General features: G+C 35.5%; 1 protein-coding gene across 2 annotated transcripts in view; it reads left to right on the forward strand.

The window, feature by feature from the left end:
- The window catches only part of CTBP1 (C-terminal binding protein 1), a 244,089-nt gene that overhangs the window by 34,002 nt on the left and 189,762 nt on the right, over nucleotides 1–20,325 (forward strand). For both annotated transcript variants that reach the window (XM_010577573.1, XM_010577566.1), the window contains exon 2: nucleotides 19,017–19,177. In XM_010577573.1, coding sequence (XP_010575875.1) covers nucleotides 19,120–19,177 — 58 coding nt within the window. In that variant the 5' untranslated portion in view covers nucleotides 19,017–19,119. The remainder of the gene's footprint in view (nucleotides 1–19,016; nucleotides 19,178–20,325) is intronic.

The following is a 20,325-nucleotide window of genomic DNA, read 5'->3' on the forward strand; positions in this document are numbered from 1 at the left end:
CAAGTTGACTCTGAACAAGCCAAACACTAACTTTCTCTTTGATTAGCTAGACAGATTGAACTGCTTTTTTTTAATCCTCTCTTCTGTTAAGAATATTTTTCAGTTTTCTGATTGTCCCAGTGTATTTTCTAATGAACTTTCCTTTTTCAACAGTCTTACTGACATATAGGCACTAGCTCTCTAGTCTAGCAACGATGATTCCACTGCTTATAGACTTTTTTTTGTTTTCCACATCTAATGTTCATTCACCAAAGGATTGCATTTTATACACAATAAAGCTAGATTAAAATGTATTTGTCATATCAGTAGTAGGTGGGTCAACACACTTAAACTGTTGTCACGCTGTCTACTTTTGTCTATATTTCAACAGGTCTGCCCATACTCTCTATCTAATGTCCTGATTGTTCAAGCATCTAAGAACAGTTAAGATAGCTTTCATATCATTTTCAGGGGAAAGAAAGGTACAACCTCTTTAAAGGTGTAAAAAGGTTCCCTTTGTAGATCTATGGGAACAACAAATTATCAGTGTACTCTGAAATAGAAGGTGCTCCATGACAACAGACTTCTGAATTTCATGGAGACTTTCCCAGAGGATTAGCCTAAAGGACTTCAGTTAGATTATAGTTGGAGCTGTACAAATGTATTTGAGATATGAAGATGATATAAATGTTGTCATAATGTTAAAAATGAAGAATTCTGAAACTGATCCATGCCTCTTTGGAAGACAGAGCGGATCTGAAGTAATAGTTCACTTGGGGTATGCAAAACTCCATAGGTTATTTTACAACATAAGGCAAATTACTTAAATGGCTTTCTGGAGTTTTCAGTGTTTGCCAACGTGATGGGGATATAGTCAGCTTAATTCTAGACGTTGTCTAAGCAAATTGTGGATTGTATTAAGTTATATTGGTCTGGGCTGTGCACTAGGAGTCCTGCAACTTCGGGTCAACCAGCAGTCCTTTTGCTTACCTGTAGCAATAAGTGGGAAATTGTTTAATAGCTAAAAACTTGTCTCTGTTCTGTTGGAAAGGAGACAGTGTGTCACAGAGCAGGGATTTTGAGCCATTTTGCCTTATGCTTATCTGCTAATTAATTCTTACAGCTCCTCCCTGGTTATCTCAGGTGCAACCTCAGAGCAATAAAGCTACTCTGCTTCTGATTCTGTTGGGTATCATTTTTATTGCAAGGATTGCAATAAGATTGCTTCAGATACCTTGATTGCCAAACTTATTTTAAGTCTTAAAACCGTAAGACATCATTTCTTGTACATTTATTGTTATATATTTGAGAATTAAACCAAAAAATGTTGTGTGTGGAGGAGGGGAGGCTGCTAGTTTGTAGCTATAGGAAATACTTTCTATTTTCTGATATATGTACTTATTTAGAATCTATATAATGTATTTTCTTTATTGCTGTTTTAAGAACAAAGGACCTTTGTATGAACTTTGTTTACTACTTTAGTAAAAAGGTTGGAGCAGATGAATTAAATGAATGCCAATATTTTCTCATTGTAATTTTGTAACTGGTTGTTCCAAGTTATTTTGGAATCATGAATTGTTCATTCTAATTTAACTTTCAGAGTAAGCAGCAGGTATGATAAGTTCAAATCCAATATACAATTCCTTCTTTCAAGCAAATATTTTCAGAGGAGAACAGCCTTCTGTGCTTTATATTCCAATATTCAGTAATAACCAATATTCAGTATCCCCTGTAATTCTTTAAATCATTTTTCCATATTTATTGGTTTCTTCCTGAAGTTTTTCTAAAACAGTTGTGTTTATCCTGATTATTTGGTCTTGCTATTTTCATCCTCTGAATGTTGAAAGTTGACTTTAGATATAAGCTTTTTTTAGAAGCATCATTTTTGCTGAATTTTTTCAGGTATGTTACATTTTAAAGAGTGGTTTTGAGTAGTGATTTGCAAAACCAGTAATAAGAACAGCTCTGGTCTTTAAAGCGTTAAACAAAAAGGGCTTTTTAAGGGCCAGAGTTTGATGGAAAGCCAAGCGTAATGCACAAACTAATAGTTGATATGATGCAGATGGTCTAAATTTCTTATTGTTATAGGGTGTAGATTTCTAATCCTTGTAGTTAATCTACTGTCATCCACTTTCAGCTGTAGAAACTTCTGAGAAATTAATCTTTAACTTCTCTATTTCATGATCTCATTTTAACCTTGATAATCGTAAAGTAGCATTAGAGTGAGAACTGTCTAGATTAATTGATGCACATTTCTTTTAATAACATAGGATTTTTACAGTTACATTTATGTTTTATATGGATGCTTTATTCTTATCTTTTGTCCATTTGAAAAACTTGAAAGCAATTAATGATCTTACTGTAGAAAAGTCCTTTTCTGAAATTCATTATAAGTTTGCCTTTGGTTTAAATTTAAATTTTGCAATGGAACTGGAGAACTTCCCCATTAAATCTGTATTCATTATTTAAGCCTTTCTATTAAGTGATGTGGTACCTCAAATGTTCACATATTTCCATAATGGTTGTCCAGATGTATTTCCAGGTTAATGTCTAGTTTAGAACTACACTGCCTAGTACTAAAGAGATTATTAATTGTTCTTCCATTTCTGGAAGCTATATTTCTGCTCCTGAAAACAAACTTGGTTGAAAAAGTAAGCTTTTTAAGGGAATTGCTCATAGAAGGGAAACAAAACTGTAAGTAGTACAAAATTAATATTGATGTGAAAAGCAGCCATGTAAGTTCTTTGCTTTTTGTTTTTAGATACTTTGGTTTCTGTCCCATCTTTGAGTAGCAGGTATGAATCTTGAAATGATCATATATATGAATGACCGTGTGAATCAGCTGGTCTAATGTCGAAATTAGAATGCCTCTGGATTTAAAATGCCAGTAAGTTTTTTAAAAGTGCCTATTGCATAAGCCCACTAGAAAATTTATAATGAAGTTATTTGAAGAGTTAGACCCTTTATGCATATACATATATATAAAAATAAATATAAACCTAGGTTATTTTAGATTAACATGTTAACAGCTGATCAGTAATAAGTATCTTCAGCCTGCCTTTAGATCATGGCAAACATAAGGTGAGGTGAGTTAGTCGAGAATCTTATTTCCATTACTTCTCAATTTTTAATTGAATATTCCATCATTCAGGTCATACTTTGTCAGTTTAATTGCTTTTTAAAGTGATATTTGATTGACACGTGACAGTTATCCTTATTACTGCCTGATATCATCCACAAGCAGGATGTGTGCACAAACAGGATGTGATCTGAGCAAAGGCAGTTTGCAGAATTGGAATAGGGATATTTTATAATGCAATTAAATAATAACCTTTTTTCACTTTGTATATATTACCTTTATTATATGCATCTTATCCAATTTTATTGGCAAATAGGATTTTAAAAAGTAATTTATTGTTTGAAGTGATCGATTTTGACATATGAGCATAAGTTTTTACAGTTAAGACATAATTATCTATTCCATCCTTCCATTAGCTTCAGATAATAACTTCTGTTTCTGCAAAACTCAGGTATAAAGAGTATTACTTCTAAAAACGTTACATAGAGATTAGCTAAATAGTGTTAGTTTAAAAAGTTTTGTTTTATCACAAACCCTTTGTTTTGCATAAAGTATTTGTTAAATCTGATGGAAATCAAGTTTGAAAGGGATTATTTTTTTGAAAATTACACTTTTAAGAATGTAAAATCTTAAGTTTATAGGATTTGCTTTAGTTTTCACACACAGTATTAAATCAGTATTGCTACTGATGTTCATTTAGCTATGATAATAGTAAGTTGCATATGGAAATAAATACTGCTACAAAATGCTTGTTTTTTTAATCATCCAGGAAGTTGAGTACCAAAGAGTTACAGTTAAGTTTTTATAAAATGTTGAAATATCAGTAGTTGCTATTGCTCTTGAGATGCTGAAAAGATGCATTTAGTTTAATATTATCTACTTAATTTTGATGGTATGACAATCGGGAAGGAAGTTTTTTTGTAATTGAGACTCTGAACAATAGTTCTTGTAATTGGTTTTAGGCATGGCTTTTAGTGTATAATAGGGGTCAGATATTGATCTCAGTAAAATAAAACTTTCTATGGGGATCATTAGATCATTTATTCTGTGCTGGCATCGGTGTAAGTTATTACTTAACTTGTCATTGTTATAGCCAAAATTTCCTTTGAAATAATTTACTGCTCTATGGGATTTTTAACTGTGCTAATTAATATGATTATTGGTTACTTCCTAGTAATTAAATATCAAGGATGACTTTTGGGATCTCATGCTTTTGTCCATTAATCTGTCATTTACAGTAATAATATCCAAGATGTCAGTATCAATTCAACCTTTATAGACTCCCTATTATTAATTTATGCTGTAGCTATTTCAGTCCTTAGGATATGCAGTAAAAATTATCCTAACTCCTGTGATCAAAAACTGCACACTGGATCTATAGGCATGCATTTTTGTTTTCAGGATTATAGGATGTTTTATTGATTCTTATTTTTCTGTTGTTTCAGTCTATGTTGTCAAATTTGGTATTTTTAATAAACAATAGAATATTTAGAACTAGAATGGAACGAGTGATTTGCTTTTGGAACAGTGGCAGATGCTTTGTTGCTTTCTGAACCCGTTGTGTTTCCGCCATGCACTTCTCCCGCTTAACACACTGGGGCAAACGGAGCCCGTTACAAATGGCAGTCTGATGTCAAACAAAAAGCGAAGAAACAACAATTTTATCCTTTACCATGTGTGACCAATATAACTTCTAGTATTGCATAGATAGCTTTTGTTATAACATTAGATCACTGCTTGTTACGTGGATAGGAATCAAAATGAAATGTGTCAAGAAGGATTTATTTTAAAAGGACACACTTTTAACAGTTGATTGTTGTAGTTATAAATATGTTTTATTTAAAGTGCCAATAAGTGTAACTTCTAAATGAAGTGAAATACTTTTTGAGGCTTATCTTAAAAGGTCTGAGGTTGCTATGTTTGCCTTATACAGAAGTCAAAGATATCCCTAATATTTAAAAGTAAAGCAGTGCACTACAGTATTTCAGAGTGGTGTTTGGGTCTTTAGTTGTTGTAAAGTAAACAAATTATAAGAGTTAGTGGATTGCCAAGCTTAATATTTCCATTTCCTTCAAATGCATCTTCTGGCTACTGTTAAGTCTATCATTGCATAGTAATACTTGAAAATCTTGTACTGATGTAAAATTTAATTTCCTTCTATTAAAAAAAAGTAATTGTCTTACATTTAAAGATTTATTATCGAGGTTGATTACTGCCTAGTTGTTTTTTTTTGCAGGGAATGTACATCTAATGTGACGTGAAAGTCTATTTTGCTTTCTTTCTTTGGTTTCTAAAATATATTAATATTTTTAGAATTTATAAATACCCAGTCATGTAACTGCCAACCGTTATGCATTCTTGCATATAGATTTCAAAGCATCAGGTAACAAACTGATGCCTCAGGAGGGAGCAAGCTTTAGCTTCAAGTTATTTGAGGAATTGCTTCCAGTGGTAATTGATGGTGAAGTGTTCTTGTCACCAGTGCAAATGCAGACGAGTTTAGAGAAAGTGATGAGGGGGAATGTATTTCCACACAGAGGACATGGGATAAGAGAGGGATTTTTTTGTTGTTGTGTAGCTACTACGTGCCATTTGATTTTCCTCAGTTATAGGATAACTTGGATATCATCTAGGATGATCTTGGCTTTAATGAACAAGTGTACTGAATTTTGTCTCTTTCAGGTATTTCACTTTTCCATAGTTGGTTCCAGTGCAATAATCTGTTTGTGTGTAGCCCATTTAAGCGTTACGTATTTTTGAAGTCTGTGGCATGGCAATCCTTCACCTCCTTGTTGGGATAATTCCCAAGTCAGGACGTGGGAGAGTGCGACAGGGACCTTTCTCTGGGTGGCCTAGAGCTGCTCTGAGCAGCTTGGGGCAACTTGTGGTGGTCTTGAAGTTAGAGAAGATCAGATGTTCTCTTTCCTGCTGCAAGAGGGAAGAGGAGACACGGAGATCCAGTGCTGGCACGCAGGGAGGCAGGCCCTATCTGAAGAAGGACAAACTCAGCTTTGTGATACAAATGTTGAGTGAACTCCTAACCTAAGCTCCAGTCTGTGGTGGGGAAAGAGTGACTCTGGATATCTCTTCTGTAAAGCAGAAGTAGTTGCCTCTTGTCACCCCTCTTCTGACTTGCTTTCCATATCCAGAGTGTGCCCTCTGGAAGAAAAAGACTGAGCATCTGAGATCTGAGCATCTTAAACTATAAAATATATTGGCATGTGAGGTGAAGTGGATAGGGTCAAGCATTTCTGCACTTGCATACTGCCAATATTTACTAAAGGCAAGATGTGGATTTTATTAAAACAACTGGAATTTTATTAATCAGCCAGAATGGAAATTCTTGCACAAATGGAGAGCAAGCTTTATAAAATCTTTAGCCATGCATTTTCTAATATTTCTTTTTTCCTGATGGGCATTTTACAGCGAAATAATAGTTCAAAATTAAGGTCCTTAATTAACAAGTAAAGAACTGACCCAATGCCAGCAACAACTGAATCACTAATATTTTAGGCCATCTGTTGTAGAATTGTCAGATAAATCAGAATTTGACATTTTACTCCCTTTATACAGATAATTTTCGTCTAGATCTTGACACAGAGAAGCTAACAATCTCAATCCAGATATGCAACACTATCAGATAAAACAAAAGCACATGTTGTACTTTTGATCTATTTTAAAACTTAAATTTTCAGAGGACAGTTTTTCATTTGTTTTTGAACTTTAATATAATTGCAGATATACTCCATTTGGAGTGTTGAACTGCTGATTTATTTGAGCAAAAGACATTTATGTTTTCAAATCTAATTATGTATAGGGAGACCCGTTCTTCAGTTATATTGAAAATAGTCAGGAAATGGTTGCAGGATCTTTATCTTTGGTGTGCAGTCTTTGAACTGCTTCTGGAGAAATAATACCAGCAGTCAAAGCAAGGTTAACGTTTACCTATCCTTGATAGAAATTAGTGCCCCAGTTCCCATGTTTTTCCATATATGCAGATTTCATAACTATTAAATTAGTTTTACCTGGTTTAAAATGCCTTTATGTACAGTAAATTAAAACATAAAGATCATAGTGTTTATTATGAGACCATAAGATGTACTCTGCATTCTTGGATCTCTACATATGAAAATCCTATGGTCATGTTGTAGACCACTGTTTGCTTTTGGTTTAAGTCTGTTTGTTTTAAGAGGGTTTTAAAAACAAAGACTTATTTTGTTGGCTACTTGCTTTGTTTGTTGTCTTGCTCAGCGAAAAATAGTAATTGATCAAAACATAGATAAAGTTGTGATCAGGTGAATAAAAAGTGGCAGAGGCACGTGAGTGTACTGAAAATGGATTGGAAACAAGAAGCTTAACAATATCAGTGGTGATAAACATGTTAATTTATGAAATTATTGTAAAACTGCATATACATGCTAATATAGTGCTCAACAATTTTGCAAACTCAATCCATTAGAAAGTAGTAGAACAGCACATCATTTATTCCTTACTTTTGGGGAGGTGAAGATGGAAGTGCATAATTTTTCAGCAGCTCAACTAACTGAAAAATAAAGTTGTAGCTGCATATATTTGTAAACCTTTCATTTGCTGCTTACAGTTAAGTATACTTTGTTACCAACCTCCTAATTAGAGCAGATAGGAAGATGAGGAAGTTAGTGAGGCAATGTCTCTAATGTTCCTTTATGAAACACCTGTAAAAATGTATGGGGCATCTTTGATAAAACTTGAAAAGAAAATTCAAATTTTGGTGGTATTGCTACTCTTGACATTGTAGGATTTATTGACTGTTATTTCACTTCTTGCTTCTAGCAGGTAAAAGCAGAATATGTCAGTGAAAGGCTTTGAGGGCTAAGCTTCCATTCTGATGTTTTTATGTTTTATTTAACATTCTTTTTTTGAATCAAGAGATCTCTTACAGGATTTTTTTGGCATCACTGCAGTTCTAACTAGTGAAGTTGCCTCAACCTATTCAGCCATGGATTCCTGTTACAATGCTCTTCATGCTTGGTCTGGTGGCTGTTGACCTCTTAATGTATTTGAGTTTCTTGTATTATTTTGCCCCAAATGACAGTTATTGAAAGTTGGGGTTAGGCAACTCGGAGATCTCTGTAAAGGGATGGCAGATACTCTTCCCCACATTGCATGAAGAGCTGACCTATTCTATGTAGAATATATTTTCAGAGTTAGAAACTAATTTTTTTCCTTCTTCCTGTAGAGCATTACAATTAATTAGTATACAGACTGGGAAGGAAAATGTTTTGTTTCTCAGTAAAAATGTAATACTAGCATCTCCTAGACTTTGTTTTAGAAGGAGCATTGGGATTGTCTCCTCTGAAGTTTGTTTTGAATTTGGTGTTTTGAAAAGCTGCTTTTGGTCTTTGTCTCCTTTTTTTTTTTCTTTTTTTTTTTTTCTGAAGACAGGACAATATCATCTGGCTATTTAGATTCTAACATTAACCTTTGAAATAGTTCCAAGTGTTTTAGTGGAGATGCTAATGCTATGAAAGTGAAAGAGAACAGGCAAATGGTAACCAGTTCTGAATCATGTCCATACAGGCTCCCATAGTTAAAAGGAGAATCAGAGTTTCACTCAGTTCTTGCATCTCCTTACAGAGAACTGAGTTAATAATTCAGGCATTCTGCCAGACTTAGGAGCTTTGTTTTCCTAGCAGTGTAGCTAAAACCCATGAAGGAGCAAGGAGGAGTAAGCAATAGCCTGTGTAAAGTTCAGGAGTCATCTTGAGGAAGAGGTGAGGAAGTTGCAGTGAGGAGAACAGAGGACAGCAAATATTGTGAGGCTCAGAAAATAAGGAAAATGTGAAATACTAGGGCTTCCCAGCTATGAATGAATATTCAAGAGCAGTTTTTTGCACAGTGATCCCTGCAGATCTTCTGATGAACACCCTTTATGAGTAGTATTTTTGGAGTAGTTGGTCTGCAGAAGAGTTATGAACAACTTTGACTACTGATAATCAAAAGTAGCACAATGAGTCTTTCGTGGAAGAAATCTGTGTTTTTTCTCCTGGATGCAGTACTGCAGAACTCTGGTTTTTCTCCAAGTACTCTGATTCCAGCCAACTGTCATTCTTCTGACATTACTGGAGGAGCTCATACTACACCAGAAATCAATGGGAAGTTCATCTAATTTATGTGACTTTTTATCTAGACCTTTTTAAAAGTCGGCATTATGGCAGAATGTGCCTTGGAAACAGCACAGGGTACTAGCTACTAAGGGACCTGCTGATGGGTGGTGAGTGGACGTCTTCTTTTTCTCGGTGACAATGTGGCATTCTCATAGGTGAGAAATGTCATCCTTCTCTCTGACAGGAGTTCAATACACTAAAATGATTCAAGAGTTTCTTGAAGAAGCATATTCAGTATATAGTGACACAGTATGCCACCACCATGTCTCTTCCACAAGGAATCCTACGAGGAATAATTCTTACTTCAGTTATAGTCATCTGCCTTGATAACTGGTTAAAAGGTTTGAGGATGTGAACTAGCAGCTTGGGTGCTGGGTATAATCTGCAGTGCTACTTCTCTTGTCTCACATCCTTGGCTTTTATCCACATTTCTTGAGAAATGCTACTTTGTCCATGTCTAGCTTTCAGTCTTTTTACATATTTTTTAAAGTCTCTACTTAGTTTTTGGGAGAATATTATATTCAGGGCTTTGGCCTTATCTTCAAGATGTAAAATGTTATGAACTTGAGATAGTTTAAAACTTTTAGATAAGAACTGCCTTCTTCAGCAACAGGATCATTCTAATTAACTTGAAGGTTAGCTCTTCTTGATTAATATGGGCTGGAAATTTTATTTCCTAGCGTAGCGTAGGACTGAAATGAATTTCCATTAGACTCTTATGGTCTTACCACTTTCCAGACCAGCTGCCAAGTGCACTTCTTGCTTGATCTTTCTTCTGTAACAAGATACAAAACAGCATATATGTTCAAATAAGGAAACTAAAAATAGCAGGCTGCATATACAGCTCTCTTCCCAGATATGAGAGAGATTAAACTGTGAAAATTTATAGTTACATCAGTTATATTGCAGAAGGATACTGAGATGCTATGATGAATGTAGTTGCACTAAAACCTTTTTGGAATAAAACAGAATAGCTTGTACTGTATGTAATGTAGGGGTCTTGGATCCTGATGTGAGCATGAAGAAGCTTTGTAAGATCTTGAACACCTACCTAATGATTACAGTGTGTGAAAGCCTAATCGCCTGTTTGTTCCCTTCTGCAAATTTCAAAACTGTTTTACAGTAAAGATAAAGTAGTTTTGAAGTGCATCTTGAAAACCAAGCAAGCTGCTGCTCTGTGACATATGAGAGCTCTTGAATGGGACTTTGGAATGTAGAGATAAAGAACATGATTCCCAAATTTTTAAAGTCCTTTCTCTTGAGAGACACTATATCTCATCACTGTATGAACAGAAGAGGGAAAATTCAGTTTAAAAGCTATAGCCCCCCATATCTCTCTGAAAAGCAAATTTTGCAGAACTCCATAGTGAAGAAGCCTGTGGTGATTCTAGTTCTCTGCCTTCACACTACAGAATAAAAGAAAGAGCAGATGAGCTTAAATGCTGCATATAGACAAAACAGTCAATTTGGAAAATGAGTAGTGTATGCTAGTGTTGGTTTATAATATATTATATCATATACAGTAGTCAGTCTCAGATGCATGAGACTAATTGTACTTTTAATTCTTTGTTTCCCCACACTTAATTGCGTTAAAGGATACTGTATCCTAGCCACTAGCATTAATCTTCTACACAAGCAATTCCTGTAATTGCGACGGAGATTGCTTATAGAATTTAGCAAGGTGTAAAAATGCTCTATATTACTGTGATTGAGATGGGAGTGTAGTTGGCTGGAAATTTCTTAATGAAATGTCATGTCAGGAGATGTAGATTGACACCCAGATGTAGGGAAAAGAATTGCCAATTAAACCATTTCTCTAGTTGGGTATGAAAGTTGTGATTGTGGGAAGATGGTCAGTGATGCCTTTGAGGCTAGATAACTGTTTCCAGGAGCCCAGTGGTGAGGGAGCCACAGTGGGAAATAATCTGGTAATTATACTGTTAAGTATTTTTGTTGAGTTCAGTAATATTTTCTGTTTTGCCAAGTAGGTATTCTAGTAGTTTGGGGGTTTTATAGCTACAATTTAGAGCACTTGCAAGCTGATCTTGATCTGTAAAATGTAACGTTGTGTTGTGGATGTGCATTCATGGATTCCCCATCATTGGAATATGTCAAAATCACCATTTTATAATCTTGTGCCATAAAAATAAGGGCTTATGATTATCTAATTATTACACTACGCTTTGGAAGATGTTTTATTTGGTACTAAAGTAATTTGATTAAAAACATAGAATAGTACAAAAAAAGCTATTCTCAGTATCAAAAAATAGTGGACAATAGGTCAAAACCACATAAGCTTTGTTTTTAATGGCATGCTGACAAGGGGCATTCTTGGCCTTATTTTGAACATTTTTATCAACATGAAAAAAACACTTCACTGATAAATATGGTAAAAACTGCTGATGCGATTAAAAAAAAAAAGAGATAGAAGTGCTGCAGAGCAATCAAGTTTGCTTTGATAAGCTGTCCTTTATCAAATTGTGTTCAAATTTTAGGTCATAAATACAGAATGAGAGACTGTCAGTTGTACTCACAGGGCAGAGAAACCCATCCTAAAAAAAGTGGCTGTGCACTGGTGGTGAATAAACTGCTGAACCAAGGGCAAAGTCTTTTTATCTTATATGTGGTCCCAGAATTTAGCCGAGGACTGTGAAGGAGAACCATAAACGTTCTTCTGCACTGGACATTGATGTAACTGCTCCTGCAAGGCTTTGTCTTGTTCTAGTACTCGCAGACCAGTACTTCAGTGACTTGCTGTTGAATTTAAGGATGCAAAGATTTGACACAATTTAGGACTAGAAACGTGGCTTTCTAAGAGAGTATCAAGGAGCTTGGTCTCTCCTGCAAGTAGATCAAGGGATGGCTTAGTGATACCCCAAAGGTACCTGTGCAAAGAACATCAGAGAGTTCTTCCATCTGCCAGGCAAAGCTGTTAAGAAAAGCTGATGACTGGAAGTTTAAGCTAAACTGACAGTTAAGCAAAACCAGTCAGTAATAAAGGACACTTGTTGCTGGAAGAGCTTACCATGTACTATGGTGGAGTCTATGGCACTGGCATTTTTTTAACTATGATGATTTTCTAGGGGTCTATTATGATCTATATTGGAGAGACTGTCAGCTTGATGATTCCAGCAGTATCTTTTAGGCATAATAGTACTAACTTGTTTCAGTTTTATTTTGTGTTAGGATGTTTTTTGTGCATCCCTGTGAGCTGTGGACCTCACTTTCTGCATGGCTGGATCAGTCCATTTGGTAGTATATCTCTGCATTTCCTAAGAATCGAAGGTGTTCCCATGTGTAGAAAGGGAACGCTGGTCCATCTGTCCTGTGTCCTGTCTCCAAGAGTGGTCACTAGTGGATGCTTAAGGAAAGTATTGTGTTCGTTCTGCTCTTGCTCTTCATGAAGCATCTCAGTTTATGGCAACTGTTGGATGCTGAGCTGAACAGACGTTTGGTCAGCGTAACATAGCGCAGCCATTGCTATGTGTAAGAACAAAGCAAGCGTGCGCTGACATTTTTTTTGCCTTTGGTATTTACCAGCTTTTGGATTTCTGACCTGGGTTTGCATCATGACCATTATTATAAGTGACCACTGATGGGTTTTCCATAAACTTGTCTAATTCCTTTTAAGAACCACTTAAAAGTTTTGGCATCCATGATACCTGTGACACCAGATTTTACAATTTAATTACATACTCCACGACAAAGCTTCCTGTTTTTAATGTGCTGGCTTACTATTTCACTGTGTGCTCCCTAGACATTGAATTGAGACATGGTGCACATTTTATATGCATTTCTTGTATTCCCCACAGTTGTGTCTTCTTCAGACTGGGGAGTACCAGTGCATTTCTTTTCCTTCTTTTTCAGCAAGCTATTCCATGCCTTGGGCTGTACTTACTGCCTGTTCTGGCACTTTTTCTAGTTCTCCATCTTTTTTGAGATAGATGCATCTCAGATTTAGGTAATGCCATTATAATGTTTGGGGCTTTAGTCCTTTTCTGAATAGCATCTAACATTCTTTTTGGCATCTAATTCAGTAATCACTTCACTTCTGTGATTAATTTATTGATCTTGAAGCTCCCTGTACGGTTTCACTTAGACTGTACTGACATCTAATGGTAAGGCAAAGTGGCTTAATCACACTTAATGGCAAGATAAATTGTCTGACAGGCAAATATAATTATATATTTTCTTCTTAATTCAGTATTAATTTTTGTAAGACAAGATGGAATAATTTCAATTTTTGCACAGAAAGTCTAACCTAATACTTTTTCTTCTGGCAATTAATCTCTTTTTGTTCTGCTCTTTGGGTCACACTTATTTTTAAATGCAGTTTAAATCTTTGCAAGAGTAATTTTGCGTACAGTGAAAGTGATGTGGTGGTTTTATACTGCAGAAGTTTATAGTATAAGTCACAGTATCTCCAGAAAAAGATAGCAGCATGAAATAAAATGTAAGAACAAATACTGTCCTGCAGAACTTTGGAATAGGATGTTCTGTGTTGTTGTAGCAGTCTTAGTATTGCTGCATTTTGAAGAAACATGCAAACAAAAGTATTTGTCCTCTTTTTCTCATCCTCCTATTTGAGGTTCCTCCATATTTTTAATTGGGCATTTTTTAAGCTCCTAGTGATAAGTACTGTTGAATAATACTTCTGAACTTTAGAAATAAAAAATTAAGTTCAGATATCTTAAAGTTATAATATATGCTTAGGTGTAGTATACTGTAACTTCAGCGAGACACAAGTATCACCTAACTTCCAATATGAACCACCATTCCTCTGAAATTTTTTCTTTTATACAGAACCAATACTGCTGCTGCTGACACTAGAAATGTTCAACTACAGATTGTAGAGCTTTTTGAAGTAGAATATTTCTCTTGTCATCAGCTTTTTTTTTTCCCCTTTCTCAGAGTTAGAGCCCATCTCTTGCCATTGCCCCAGAAAATTGACTTCTTTACTATGGAAGTGCATCTTTGCTTTTATTTGAACATTAAGCTAATTTCTCTGACTTAGCATTTTTACATGTCACTTTACTTTCTGCTGTTTATCAACTTGATATTATCCTCTTTTTTGCCAAACACAAGATATGTTGTTCTGTACTAGAGAAATAGTTTGAAATTTAGATAGACTTCCATTTCCATTCTCATTCCATAGCTTTCTTGCAGTCTAAGTTGTCTTCAGCATATGTTGTAGCCTGTACTTCTCCCCCAAAAAAGGGGAAAACCCGAAACTTAATGTCTAAGGAACATCAGTAATTGTTGTAAAGTGAGTAATTCTTATTTGTGGGTTGTGCATTGCGTTAGGTTTGCAGAAAAGCTTACTACTTCATGCTTTGGGAACAGTGAAGTCCATAAAATGGATTTCAGAATTCCAGAGCATATGGTTTAAATTTGTAATCTGGTGCTCTGTTTTTAGCTTCGCAAGCTGGGGAAGCAGTTGTAGCACAGAATATCTCAGATGCTAGGAATATCTGACATCTAGCCATGAAGCTGGTGTGCATCCTGCGAGTTGTTCTGGTCATTTCACTGAAGAGATGCTCAAACATCCATGGGCGGAGGAAGATGAAAAAAACCCCCTAAAATCCCACAAAACTGGTTTCTGTTTCTCACCTGTTCAGGTGAACAAATTTGAGGTAATGTATTCATATTGGTGGTCATACAGTTGCAACTGTAGTCATTGCAGAAGTCATCCTGCTGCTTGGTGAGCAGTCCCAGTTGCTGTGAGCACACTGGCCAGCTCACTGATGACTGTGACAATTTTGCCATGAAATCTTAGGTATGGTTGCCTTGGATATAAGGAAGAAATTTTTTGACGGAGGTGATGAGACACTGGAACAGTTGCCTAGAGAAATTGTGGATACCCCATCACTGGAAGCGTTCAAGGTCAGGTTGGATGGGGCTTTGAGCAGCCTGATCTACTAAAAGATGTCCCTGCCCGTGGCAGGAGCGTTGGACTAGATGATCTGTTTACTATCGGACACAAAGCTGTTTACTATATGAAATGAACAGTTACTGCATTAGGATAATTAAAATATTTATAACAAGAGGAACAACATTTTCATTATCTTTACTTATTGCTTCCAGAGCTCTACAGAATGGACATTTTGAGGCTTGTGAGGTGTCATGGAAAATAGAGATCTTACTGATTTGAGTGGGAAGAAAAGAAGTTTAATTTGTGTCATCAAAAAACGATGGCAACAGAATATGGAATATAAACCTACTTACAGTTTTTCTTACAGTAGCCTTATTTTATACCTTTGAAAGTCGATAGTGGAAAGAAAAAATATTTCAGTGATTTAATGCAGTTTCAGACCAAAGAACATATATTAGCATTGTTAAATTAAATGAAGATTGAGATTCCCAAAGGTAACGTGAAGCTTCACAACCTTATTCTTGATGTGTTAATGATCTATCAGTCTGTTCTGTGAATTTCATTTCTGTTTTGGATTTCTTATGCTTTATCATCTGATTTGGGACAGCTTACAAATCCTTCCATACAAAGGAAGCTGACAGTGAGGTGAAGGTAGAAATCAGCGTTTTGCCTTTCCCAGCTGTATAGGTGAAAAGTTTGTGGTCAGAAGAGTGTATACTCTGAATCTTTTTGTGAATGGGCTAACTTATCGGAGGTTATGCATGATACAGTTGACAATTTTTTCTGGTAGGCGTTCCCCTGTTCGAATTTAGTAGAAACATGAACTGGTCCACACAAAATTCTCCCATTAGGCTGATGCAAAGGAAATGGTCCTGCATAGCACGCTGCAACCTTTCGGGTTTGATGGAAGTTCTTCCCTAGTAATTCGGAGTTTTTCTGAACCTACAAGTATGTCTATAATTAGCCTACTGTTTTGCCTTTTTAAAAAATTTTAATTTCTTAGTTTGCTTCCTTTTTATCCTCTTTCTCTGGAGAGAAGATTCCTTCAAATCTTCTCAGTCGTAGCTTATGTTTATCCTTTACTCCATTACCAGTGTTATCTGTTTTGAAAGCTGAAATTGAGTTGACTTATTTACTTATCATTCCTGTTTTAGCCTGTAGGATTTGCTTACTCTCACACAAAAATGCTGGATATTCCCTTTTCCTTTTATCTTGAAGTCTTAAAATGAGTAAAGCTCTTCCTTTCTCAAGAAAGAGCTAAGTGCTCCAGGTTGCAATACCCAGAGGCATATTCTCTTTAAAAATATTTTCAAACTCTGGAATCATCTGCCTGACTGAAAGAAAAAACTAATATTCTTTCCAACAGTGTATATTTTAATCTAAAATTTGTACTGCTCAAAAGGGTTCCATACCTTGATGGTATCTCAGATGGCTTTGTAGCTAACACTTGACATATATGATAACCAGTATATATTCTTAAATCAATTGCATTCTCACTTTGTCTTAAAATATTGAACTACAGAAGTCTGATCTTAAATACTGCTTGGCATTTTGTGTTCTGATTTTTAATTCATTAGGCAGTGTGCTTGTATTTTTAGTGAATTTCTCAAATACAATTATTCATGTTGTGGTTTAGTAATTGCAGTAACTAATGCTCCCATAATTATAAGGCTTTTGTTTTGCTGGGAAATGCTTCCCATATCATCATCTTCTCATTGTGTTAGAACATGAAGTATAATAAAACTGTATGAGGGTTAAATTTAGAACTGTGTTAACATGTTAGTTTAATTTTTTTCTCAAAAATGTTTTTTTGAAACTTATGACAACTTACTATGAATAAAAATAATTTTAAAACAATGTTTAAAAGAAAAAATTACTTGATTTATATGGTAGTCTTTGAAGCTACTGTAGATGGATAGAAAACATCTGGTGACACTTTCAATGGCAGGTCAATAGTTACAGATGGTCTGTTTTTTACAGCTGCCATCCAGCTTTGTATGTAGAATGACTATGGTGGAAAAACCTTTTGCTGAATGGATAAACAAAACAGCACAAGGAGGCCAGCAGGCATGTATGTTTCTACAAGACAGGAAATTAAATAAGCTATAAAAATTTAAACCAAGACTAGTATTTAAAATGTTCATTATATTCTGGTTTCTGTTTCTTATCATCTAGATCTTTCCATGTGACTATTGAAGGAAGTACATTATAAAACAGAAGTGATAAGCAAATAAATTAAAGACTAGTTTAGAACTGATCCTCTACACAAGTTTGGGGTCTTGGCTTAAGCAAAGGCAGGTGGCTATATAGCTAGCTTTTAAGGTTTTAAAATGCACGTTAGGTTTGATGTAATGCTTGTGCAATCTTAGAGCCACATTCATATTGAAGAATGTTGTATTTTGTAAGAATAATCAATGTTTGGAAACGTAATAGAGAATTTCTAAAATGGAAATGTTCTTTTTGTTTTTTTTAAAGAGGAAAAACTGGGCTTCTGCATTCTTCATTGTTTTTTCTCCTCCCATTCATAATGGGATGTTATATTCAGCTGGAGTCAGACAGTATGCAAAACAGCAGAAGAATCTTGAATTTGAGGATAAAGAAGAGGTGTGAAGGGAAAGTGAAGAAGAGGATGAAGCTGAATAAAGTGTTAAAAGCATGATGAATATTGTGTATCAACTCCATTTTTAAATGAAAATAAACACAAAGGAACTTTTGTTAAAAGTCCAAATGCACCAAGCAGGGCAGTGCTGGTAAAGATACCTATTTTAATGCAAATATGCAGTTCTTGATATTCAATATATATTTTTCTTGATCATTTCACTTGGAATGCATGAATCTTCGTATTTCATTGATGAAATGTGCTTATATTTGGTTTTAGAAAAATTTAGCCTCTAGAAAGAAACAAGCAGATTTCTAGGTTCAGTCACTTGTAAGGCCATTTAATGCTATCCACTGATGTTGAAAGCTGTTGGGCAGGAATAAAAAGAAACAGGGAAGTGAATTATTTGGCTCGTTTTAATGTGCACTGTGCTTGTAATACAGCGTTCTCCGAGTTTGTTTCTCAAAGACTATTGAGATATTGGAAGGTAGATAAAAGCGGTGCTCTGATTATGCTTTCTAGAGGATCTGTATACTTAGTTGTATCCCCTCCACTTGCTATTGTGCATTTTATAATCTACCGCTATGATTAGATTCTTGTTGAGGGATTTTTCTTCCCTCTCTCCCCATCCCCCTTCCTGCTTCTCAGTGGTTTGGCTTAAAATGCAGACTGCTTGTTGCAATACCCTTATGCTGTCTTGCCCAGCTACACGGTATCTGAAAAGTGCTTAGTTGTATTTGCTGCCAAAGAGCTTGCCTAGTCATGCATAAACCTGCTTAAATGCCGTTTGGTTGATATAGAGGTTGGCATTCTGTGTTGTCACCATGATGCATTTCCTCGGGTCTATGCCCCTTGAATTGTTTCCTTCAACTTCCAAGTATCAAACTCTGGTTATCATCGAAAGCTTAAAAGTTAAGAAAGAAAAGAGTACTTTCTCTTGCTGTGAGCATTATGATGCAAAAGTATGGCTTTACAGTTTCATTCAAGGTGGACACTTTTCTGTCTTTTTATGGGAATTATGTACTTGTGCCTGCCCGAGATACCTTCTTTAGCTGGCGGTGTGTTTAGTGAAAGGGCGAAAAAGTATTTGAGAATCAAAAGGCAGAAAACAGCAGCTGTCTTGGAGCATTTCTTATACTGGCTTGTTGGAGCTGTGTTGTGTGCTTTGCATCTCTACATGTTTAGAAGGCAGTTTGTTGTGAAATACCAGGTTACCTAATATGATTTCAGAACTTTATGTGTTTTCTTAATTGTTTAAATAACACGTAGATCATCTTCCTGGGAAGAGGTGGAAAAAGATCCGTGTTTTGAAGTGTAAGATGTTTATCTTTCTGTTCACAGGTGAAAATAAGTTTGTAAAAGACAGTAAGCATTTCTGACTTGTGGCTGGCTTGAGAAGACTATCACCAAGCTGTGTGGAGACATTCTTTGAGCTTCTACTCTTATGTCTCTAATGGACAAACACAAAGTGAAGCGGCAACGTCTGGATCGCATATTTGAAGGTTAGACATTTCAATTTCTCATGTTAACTGCGTCAATTAATTTCATGGATTACTGATCTTTCTGGAGACTGGAATTCTTTTCCTTTGGCCATTTAGTGTATTCTTAGTTGAGTTGCAGTTCCTGTTGGGATTATATTAACTATGTACAAATGCTGGTTTTGGGTGAAAATAGATCTAGACAAATAAAAGCGACTAGTGTTTGAACTCTGTACTATTCTACAGTTAAGTTTGCTTTCAACTTAGTATTTAACAGTATTCTACCTGAATGTTGTGAAAGATCATGGTTTTATATGTAGTAAGAATCGCAAAAGGATAAGATGACCACATAACGCTCTCTAGAGTCTTTCTCTGCAGGCTAGCTTCCTATAGATATTTAACAGCCTGTACCTCATCCTAGGAAGGAAGTAGAAAATCACATGAAAACAAAACACAAAAAAAATCCCAGAAGACCCCCAAACTTTAATGTGTATTAATAAAAATATCCTGAATTCTGGTGCAAGGAGTGTAATCATTTGCGTCAGTCATTTTACCTTAAGTCACAAATGACCGAATTCTATATACCTCATATTCTTTGTTCATTTGCTTTTAGAGTTGGTGTGAAAGCAGTTTGAGGGATAAGGTGTACTATTTTTAAGAATATACATGAATGATTTCGGCTAAAGGAATTTTTATATTAAAATGTTAGCTTCTCCTTAAAAGGCCAGGGTATAGTTAAATTCTTTACTAACCCATTTTGATAGGACGGGAGAAAGTGCACAGACTTCTGGCCACATGGTCTCTGCATCATGTCTAATACTGAAGCAGTGAACTGCAGTTGAAACATTTGCTTCTCCACGCATTGGTCTTGAGACTTTTTTCTAGCAGCTGTGTTGGTGTAAGCGGTCCCTGGCAGCTGATTCTGTCTTTTTTTTTTTTTTTTGCCTTTCTTTGTGCCAATATGAGTGTAACAGTATAATGAGCTAGATTGAGAAGATGACTCATACTAAAAATAAACTTTTTGTTGGTATATTTTCCATTTAGGTAAATTCCTCAGTCTAGGCCACTGTTCAGCTGACAAAGCAGTTGCATTGAAGGGGGCAGTTGGAAAGGATCAATGTGGGGCGCTGGGACCGTTTACCCTGACGTAGCCAGAGAAAGAGGCTTTTCAT

This window comes from Haliaeetus leucocephalus, unplaced genomic scaffold (genome assembly GCF_000737465.1).
Source record: "Haliaeetus leucocephalus isolate CR32 unplaced genomic scaffold, Haliaeetus_leucocephalus-4.0 Scaffold51, whole genome shotgun sequence".
Taxonomy (NCBI): Eukaryota; Metazoa; Chordata; class Aves; order Accipitriformes; family Accipitridae; genus Haliaeetus; species Haliaeetus leucocephalus.